At 35.1% G+C, this 9,563-nt stretch overlaps 2 protein-coding genes across 2 annotated transcripts; both read left to right on the forward strand.

The window, feature by feature from the left end:
• Positions 1 to 4,970: 4,970 nt before the first annotated feature.
• On the forward strand, positions 4,971 to 7,754 carry LOC112688464 (zinc finger BED domain-containing protein 1-like). The gene is made up of 2 exons (XM_025561650.1): positions 4,971 to 5,184; positions 7,291 to 7,754. Exons 1-2 carry the CDS (start codon positions 5,013 to 5,015, stop codon positions 7,752 to 7,754), a joined length of 636 nt encoding a protein of 211 aa, XP_025417435.1. The 5' UTR covers positions 4,971 to 5,012.
• Positions 7,716 to 9,117, forward strand: LOC112688471 (zinc finger BED domain-containing protein 4-like). Its single transcript, XM_025561657.1, has 2 exons — positions 7,716 to 8,616; positions 8,710 to 9,117. The coding sequence occupies exons 1-2, from the start codon at positions 7,756 to 7,758 to the stop codon at positions 9,001 to 9,003; spliced, it is 1,155 nt and encodes a 384-aa protein (XP_025417442.1). The 5' UTR covers positions 7,716 to 7,755; the 3' UTR covers positions 9,004 to 9,117.
• Positions 9,118 to 9,563: the final 446 nt, after the last annotated feature.

The following is a 9,563-nucleotide window of genomic DNA, read 5'->3' on the forward strand; positions in this document are numbered from 1 at the left end:
ATCAACCATTTTTATGTCTAAAATAATTTTTAAAATACAATCGGCAATGTCGCAAATTGGTTTTGTGAAGAATCGTGTGAATGAAAAGGTATATGCGGAATCGTGTAATGCGGAATCGTGAATTACCGAATAATCTGGGCTCAAAATTTTACTCATAAATTGGTTGAGAATGTTCAGAATAAATTCCTTAAGTCTGCAAATTGAATTTTATGCAAATACTCATCCCAATCATTACTATGTTCATGCATTAGCTTAGACAACATCGCTGGTAGACCTCTGTTATATCTCTCAACTTGTCCATTTGATGATGGGGAGCTTACTGCAGTTTTAATATGTTTTAACTCATGAGTTTGACAAAATTCTTGGAATATCTCTGAGCGGAAACAAGAACCACGATCAGATATGATTTTAAAAGGTTTACTATAATATTTGAAATATTGGGACAGTCTAGAACAGGTTTCTTTTGCTGCTACTGTCCGAACAGGATATAAGGTTAAAAATTTACTGAATGCAACTATAACTAAGATATGCTTATATCGACCTTTAGTTTGATTTATTGGGCCAAAATGATCAACATGTATTGTTTGAAATGGTTTATTTCCTTTATCAATCAAGTTTAATAAGCCTTCACCCTTGCCTTCTTTTGGGGAAAATATAATACATTTTAGACAGTTACTTATGTACTTTTTAACGCGTTCAGCTAATTTTGGGAACCAGTATATTTGTTTAATCAACTCTATGGTCTTACTTTCACCTACGTGGCACATTTCATCATGACAAGAACGAATAACTTGTTCACACATATCTGCCGGAACATAGAATAGCAACCGCTCGTTTCCCTTTCGATATATAAGTCCATTTCTAAGTTCAAATAACGGGTGTTCTGACTTTTCAAGGTACTCAAATATAATTTTAATATCTAGGTCGGTTCCCTGTTTGACCGCAAGAGTTTGATTAAAAGTACAAGCCTCTAACACCATTATCTGTTTGCAACGACTTAGCGCATCAACATGTTGCATGCGTGATCCTGGGCGATGCTCGATATCATATGAATAATTTTGAAGGAACATGGCCCACCTGGCTATACGCGGGTTAATGTCCTTTCGCTGTAGTGTTACTGTAACACTATTACAGTCAGTAACTATTTTGAAATGTATCCCTAATAGATATACATGAAAACGCTTAATGGCATTAATAATAGCTAGCATTTCCAGCTCGTAGCTGTGATAACGCGACTCAGTGTCTGTAGTTCTATGACTATAGTAAAATATAGGATGAAATTTGTCATCTACCTGTTTTTGAAGCAGAATAGCACCCATGACTGCTAGCGTCGCAGTGAAGCTCTGTACTCGCTTTCGGATCATAAATAGCTAACAACGGCTGTGCTCCCAACTTTTCTTTAATAGAATCAAACGATTTTAGTTGTTCTTCTCCAAACTCAAAAATAATTCCTTTTTTAAGTAAGTTGTACAGAGGTTTAGCAATGATTGCAAAATCTGGGACGAAGCGTCGAAAATAAGATGCTAAGCTTATAAAACTTTGAAGTTCCCTATGATTTTTTGGAACTGGATAGTTCTGAACAATACTAATATTTTTAGGATTTGGTCGGATACCAAGTTGACTTATACTATATCCAAGGTAGATTACCTGGCATTTGAGAAACTCACTCTTATCCAAACGTATTTCAAGTTGCTTGTTTCTCATTACACACAAAACCCTGCTAAGTAAATCTAAATGTTCTTCAATAGACTCGGTGGCGATCATAATGTCATCAAAATAAACGATTACTTCTTTTTTCCGAATAAATTCACTAAATATGTCTTGAATTAATCGACTAAAACACGAGGGACCCGTGGCCAACCCAAAGGACATTTTCAAAAATTCAAATTGGCCTAAAGGTGTTATGAATGAGGTGTACTTTACCGAATCTTTAGCAATATTAACATGATGAAAGCCATCCTTGAGGTCCAGACAAGTATTTTTTTCCTTTTAACAAATCTATATTATCATCTATCAACGGAAGGGGAAACCTATCCTTCATTATATACTTATTAAGCTCACAATAGTCAACACATAATCTATAGTCACCGTTTTTCTTTTTTACTAGAACTATAGGGCTGCTGTATTCAGATTTACTAAGCCTAATAATTTTTTTACTTAACATATTGTCTAATATTTTTTGAAGGCACTCTTTTTCATAAAAGGAAAGACGCCGTGGCCTGAAATTAAACTGCTTATCACTTTTTAACTGAATAATCATTTCTGGGTGTATACTATTATCATCATTTACAATATCTCTACCAGTCAAATATGAATTTTTGAAAATTTGTTTAACTTTTATTTTAAAATTTTCTGGTAATTTATTTTCTATATTTAAATCAATATCTAAATCACTGTTCCCTTCATTTTTAAAATTAATAGATAAAATTTCTTCAAAAGAAATGTTGACACTTTTTTTCTTAAAATTAATTAAAAATTGTCCATTTTCAACACTCAAAGTTATACGAGGGTGAGATAAAAAGTTGCGCCCTAACAAACAGTCACTTTTAATAGTATCATTGGGCACCACATGAAAATTTATATTAATAGGAATGTCAAGATCAGGGTGTAAAATGTCAGCAGAGAATTGGTCAACTATACTAAGTTTAGATTGGTTAATACCAACTAGATCAGACTTAGGAGGTACAACTCCGGATACATAATTAACAACAGTAGACTTTAAAAGACTAATGGGGCTACCAGTATCAACAAGTGCAGTTACATCAGACAAAACACCGTTCGGATATTTAATAGTAATACTTATCATATAAGGGGGTACAATACATTGGGGTGATCTCTCTAATAATGATACATTCTCACCAACTCCATCGCTTTGCTGGCTACTCCGAGAGTCAGGGCACCTCCGCTCCGAGTGACCCAAGTTGTGACATCTTTGACAGGTACGGGTTGGGCACACATTCGCGAAGTGTCCAAGTGCTTTACAATTAAAACATGTAACTTGTGACGATTCTCTCTGCTTACGAGTATTCGGTGATGTTGCCGGTGGTTGTGCTTTAGTTGCTTCTCCTACTACTGGACAATGATTCGTTGTCGAATGTCAATATGATTTATTTTGGTTACCTTTGTTGTCACCGTCACCCGAGGTCTTATTATACTCTCCCACTCGAAAACGAGTATTACGCGCAACGTTCACAGAATCGAATGCACGTAGATCAGACAAAAGCTCGTTTTCACTAAAGTGATCACGTGCCAACAAATAATTACAGAGCTCACGAGAATATAGGCCCTCAACGATCTGACGTTTTTCTTCACGGAACGACAATCCAATTTCGCGACACAGTCTAGACTTGTGGTGGAAATATTCAAACACACATTCGTTTTTCACTTGAACACGATTAGACATAATACGAACTTTATCGACGGTATCAAGTGTATGTCCAATAAAAGTATTCTTAAATTGGTCGACAAAGCTACTCCATGACATGAATGTACGGCCAATGTACCAGTTGCAAGACGGGCCAACTAGCTTAGTCCGAACAATTTCCATCTTGAAGCTTTCTGGCCATCCGTGGATCCTGGCGACACTTTCGACCGAATCGATCCACAATTGGGCTTCTTGGCTTGCTTCTCGTCCCGAGAATTCAGTTAGCGAGTTATTGAAATCTGGCATAACAAAATAACCATTGCGAGCGTTAACAGTCGTAGGCGAGTCAATACTCTTATTAGTTGATACCTGATTATTATTGTTTTGCTGTTGTGATAAACGCTCCAACAGCATTCTGTTCTGTATCATCAGTTCCGATAACGCGATTCGTAAATCATCGTCACTGTTACCAACCGTTGGATCATTACTTGAACTGTGCGACTGTTGGTCCTCACCGCTAGACGTTTGTACGGTTTGTAGGTTATGTGTACTATCCCCATCGTTAACCTTGTTTGGCGGCAGGGCCTTACCATTACGTAACAACCGCATGGAATCCACGTTAGAATCTGTAATCGCACAACTCATCTTGTTGTACCAATTCACACATATGTACTAGACGATTCAACGGATTTTAACAAATATCACAATAAAAAAATGAATTAACTTTACTGTCGTCGAACACACGTGATTTATAATAACGAATCCACTTCTGAATCTATAGGGGCGTCTCGGTCAGGATTAATGATAAATTAATTAATATCGCATATAATTAATTATTGCACAGCAGCACAAAAAAAACCCTTTATTTAAATCAAAACCAACGCATGACAAAATATAAAAAAGAAATATATCAAAGAAAACATATAACGAAAGAACTCGACATCGGGCTACTCCGCACACGATGGGTCATCGAGACGAATAGTAGTGGGTAGTTACTACTGTATTCGGTACCATGTAACGATTACAGTGGTGGAACGAGTAGGAACGAGTACATATATCGTTCCACGTTCGTTCCATCGGTACATTCGGTACAAAGTTTCCAACTACAAAATGGTCCCCTACCGTCACTGTCCGGGTACCGAATACCGATTACCGACGGTGGTCGAATAGTAACGAGTTGTCACGATAATATATTATACGTCTATGTCGTCTCGTTTTACTATTTACTTTACCTGCTGCTGTTGTTGTGTAGTTGTGTTGATATTTGTTGATAATCGTAGGGAGAGGATGGTGGTGGAGGTGGACAGTGAATGCTATAATTATAGATATAATGCAAAATCATATGAGTACGATAATAATTTTATCGTGTTTTTATTTTTATTAAGAAGTTTAAATAAAATTTGAAGTAAAATTATTTTTAGATTATTGTATACACGGTTGTAGAATTATTTTTATGTAAGCTGTATAATAATCATAGGCATTATGCAGTATTGCTGTGCAGTGGTAGGCACTATATGTCAGACGTGCGTGTTTACTGTTTAGATTGTTTAGACCTATTAATTTTTTATTCATATTTTCGTAAATATTATAATAATGGACAGAAAAAAAAAGCGATGAATGGAATCATTATTCGGTTATTAATAGTGGAATGGCTAAATGTTCGTATTGTTCAAATTCGGTGTCTTATAAAGGCGGATCAACTACAAACTTAAGTAAACACTTAAAACGAAAACACATAATTCAATATGAAAGTAGAAAACATCCGCGTATTAATGAAATGATTGAACAAAATGTTGATGAACCAAGTAAGCAAAATACACCCTGTTCACGCAAACACGGTGAAAATGTAATGACCGGGTTACGGTTGGTAGCGCCGCATATACAATGTCGCGCTCAGCGCTTATATAAAAATACATAAGGGTGCCTTCACGACAGGGATCAAAAAAAATAATAAATAATAAAAACCAAATATGTGGTATAAGAAATTATAATAAAAAAACAAAATAAATAATATAAATAATGTATGGCCCACACGGCGCACACTAATAATAATATAAATAATGTGTGGCCCACATGGCACACACCAAATAATAAAATAATAATAATAATAAGTGTTGACCCTACAGCGGCAACAATAAATGTTTAAATAAAAATATATAAATAAATACAATAAATAATTCAATAATAATGGTAAAAATATAATTTGGCACTAACACGGAGCGCAAATAAATAATTTAATACGTGGCCCACACGGCGCACACAAATAATAAGAAATTTATAATAATTTGCCTACGACGGCACACCGCAGTGATACAATAAATATATTATGCGCCTATGGCGGCAATACAAAAGCTCTATATATATATATAATATAAATAATATGCCTACGACGGCTGAGGCCCGTCGGCCTTTAACACAATGAAACAAATATGGTCGACCAATACTCACATTAATATGTGACTATGTTGAATGGCTGATTGCATCCACGCGACCGCACCAACCCTGTGACTAGACAAATGCCTTAGACGGCACACCGCAGTGTATATGTGAATAAAATTAGTCACAGAATTGGTACGTGCGACCACCCAAGCACAGTCACCACGAAGATAGGTCTACAGCGCAGACGAAGACAATACGAATGAAAACCACGTTAATCACAACTGGCTGTTGGCAAGTGACCACCCTAGAACACGGTACTATAAATGATAGGCAATGACAATTGCGCAGAACGCCACTTACCAGACAGCCGACACGAAACACAAGAAAACACTGAAAAACGTGGTTTGAACAAAATGGCTGCAGACCGATACACGAAACACGAAGACACTTCAGGTGATGTGTACACCACGACGCAAAAAGGAAGACAGAAAATTGGTGCCGACGACATTTACCACGAAGGCTTTGGCCGCCGGACACCACAACGAAGATAAATGTCTCAGTGCCACGACACTAAACCAAAAATACACGAGAACTTACGAAACTTTGGCACTGAGAACATGACTTTTACTTTTACAAAAACATAACCGACAATATGAAAACGTGGAAATAACGGGCATTTTCGTACGACGATAACAATGCGATTACGTAACCCGACCGGTCGCGCACGGAGGCTTATCACCGCCGCCGACGACGGCCGGGGATACGCAACGCACCGCTATACATCGCACGAAAATGATGACATAAATGACAATTAAACACAACATACAATATGCTCGATCAGCCGAACGACCGTTAGGGGCGGTTGGCAATATTTAAAAATGTCGTTATGACGCTGTGCATCAACGAAAACCCGTCGCCGTTGCTTTCTTCTTTCTCTCGCCTCCGGTACGAACGTTGTCGTTTTTGGTGTGCGTTGGTTGTTTTCTTCACGGAGTTGTTGTGCGTTGAGAGTCTACATAGTTGACGTACCTTTGTTCCACGTATGTTGACGAGGATGTAAGATCTATTCTTACAACGGAAGTTACCGTCGTTGCGGTCGCCGTCGCCGTTTGCGAGTCGCCGTCGTTCCGGCCACGTTGTTTGCGGGTTGACGCTGCCATCCGTGATAGCAAGTTGTGCGCACGCGATTCCGCCGTTTGAGGTACACTATCGTCGTTCCAGTCGCCGTCGTTCCAGCCATCGTACGCGATATCGCCGTTTGCGATACGCCATCTCGCCGTTTGCGATTCACCATCTTTATATCGACATTGTCGGGTTTTATTATATTATTTCCTTTATATATATATATATATATATGTATTGACGGAATAGGTTTTAATTTATTATATTGTTTCCACATGGTTTGTTTTTTGTTTGTTAATACTCATTGAAATATATTAATGTTATTATTATTATTATGTAAATACCAGACTTAACCTTATTCAATCTCCAGACACTCTAGTCACAGGAGTCAACTGTCGAGTAAAGAGCTTGTGTGGCGAACACACCCGAAACAAATAATGATCAAAACCAACCTTCTACATCAATCAATGCAATTAATATCATAAATAAATCTCGTCCCATACAAAAAAGTGTAGATTCGTATTTTATTAACAATAAACCACTTTCTGTTTCAACACAAAAAACAATTGATGAACAGCTAGGAGTTATGATTTCAAAAGAATTCCAACTTTTCAGTTTAGTTGAAAATGTTGAATTTAAAAAATGCATATATTTATTAAATCCTAGGTATCAGTTACCATCGAGGAAAACTGTTTCGAAATCTATTTTACCACAGTTGTATGAGAAAACAAGAGAAAAAGTTAGAAATAATTTATTAAATGCCAAATATATTTCATTTACAACTGATGGCTGGACTTCCATAAATAATGATAGTTTTATTGCTGTCACTGTAAATTTTATCGATCCAGAAGAGTGTGTTTTAAAAAACATTTTTACTTGGATGTTTTAACATGGTGGAATCCCACACAGCTGTAAATTTGTCATTATTTTTAAATAATTGTTTTAAAGACTGGAATATAACATCAGCAATCGTCATGAATCAAAATTGGCGCCATATTCGCCATATTCCCTGTTTAGCGCACAAATTAAATCTAATTGCACAATCTGGACTAGGTGAAATAAAAAACGTTCACAAAAAAGTAAAAAACATCGTTGAATATTTTAAACGAAGTACAAAAGCAAATTTAAAACTTAAAAATGCACAAAAACAAATGGGATACCCGGAATTAAAGTTAATTCAATACGTTTGTACGCGGTGGAACTCCATGTATGACATGTTTCAACGGTGTATCGATAATAAAGAACCTCTTATGAGTACAATTGCAATAATAGGTAATATGGATAATTTAGTACACGAAGACTTTGAACTAATAAAACACTACTGTGCGATATTTAAACCGTTTAAAGAAGTTACTATCGAACTAAGTAGTGAAAAAGGCATTTCGATTTCAAAAGTGTTAATTTTAATAAAAGCATTACATTTACATATAAAAAATAAAGAAAAAGAACCAAATTTACCAAATGCTATACATTTGATGCTTTCTAAAATGGTAATAAAAGCCAATGCTAAATTTGAAAATATCGAAAACCAGCCTGTTTTAACAGAAGCAACTATTTTAGACCCACGGTTTAAAAAAAAAGCATTTAATAATCAGTATACATATCAAAAAACATACGAAAAGATAGTACAAAAAGTTGCAACAATTATTCGTTTAAATCAAAGTCCAGTAGAAAATGAAGAAAATAAGAAAACCATACCGACCTATCGTGGAAACGAAACTTTTGAAATTTGGCAACAGTTTGACTCTCAGGTACATACATTATACATTGATATGATGTATAATGTATACATCATTGATATTTTGATATTTAAGTGATTTATAAAATTAGTTTATGATTTTTAGGTGTCTACTTCAACTTCAGTCAACACACCAACATCTGAGGCTATTGTGGAGTTGGATAGATATTTGAATGAACCTATACTGGACCGAAAATTAGATCCTCTTAAATGGTGGAATGACAGAAAAAAAATCTATCCAAATTTATTTGATTTGATGTTATTGCGTTTGTGTGTACCATCAACATCAGTTCCAAGTGAAAGGGCCTTTTCAAAAGCTGGCTACACCATTTCCGAAAGACGTAATAGATTGTCAACAAAAAACACGGAAATGTTGATATTTTTAAACAGTAATTATTAAATACTATTATTTAATTTTTAATTTTTATCCATTTTAGGCTTAGGCAAGTAACTAAGTTAATTTTAGAAGTTTGAGTTTATTTATTTTATTGTTATTTTTTTTTTCTAGGGTAAAGTGAAGTGATTTTTTTTTGTATTTTTATAATTATTTTTGCTGAAAATAAATATGTTTATTATTTATGTGGTTTGTTTTTTTTGAATCTATTGTTTATTTAATATAATTGTAGCGATTGGAAAAATATTAAAACGATGATAATTTTTGATTAAGCATTTCAAATGTATATTAATATAATGATTCATAATATTGTAAACAATGTTTACAAAAACATAGTGTTTCTGATACAAATTTAATTATTTAAAGTTAATTTTTCCCGAATATAGTAAAATAGTGTTGTATAATAGGTCTACGAGCTACGAAGCATATTCGTTCATAAATATTAAATATCCATTTCAAGAATGAGTAAACATTTGAATATATGTATTTTTATCGTTCCGCGAGGAACTATACGAATGTGAGTACAAGTGTAACTAAAGAAAGAATGTACCGATGTAACGAGTATT

The sequence above is a fragment of the Sipha flava genome, unplaced genomic scaffold, assembly GCF_003268045.1.
Source record: "Sipha flava isolate LNK unplaced genomic scaffold, YSA_version1 390_pilon_pilon, whole genome shotgun sequence".
Taxonomy (NCBI): Eukaryota; Metazoa; Arthropoda; class Insecta; order Hemiptera; family Aphididae; genus Sipha; species Sipha flava.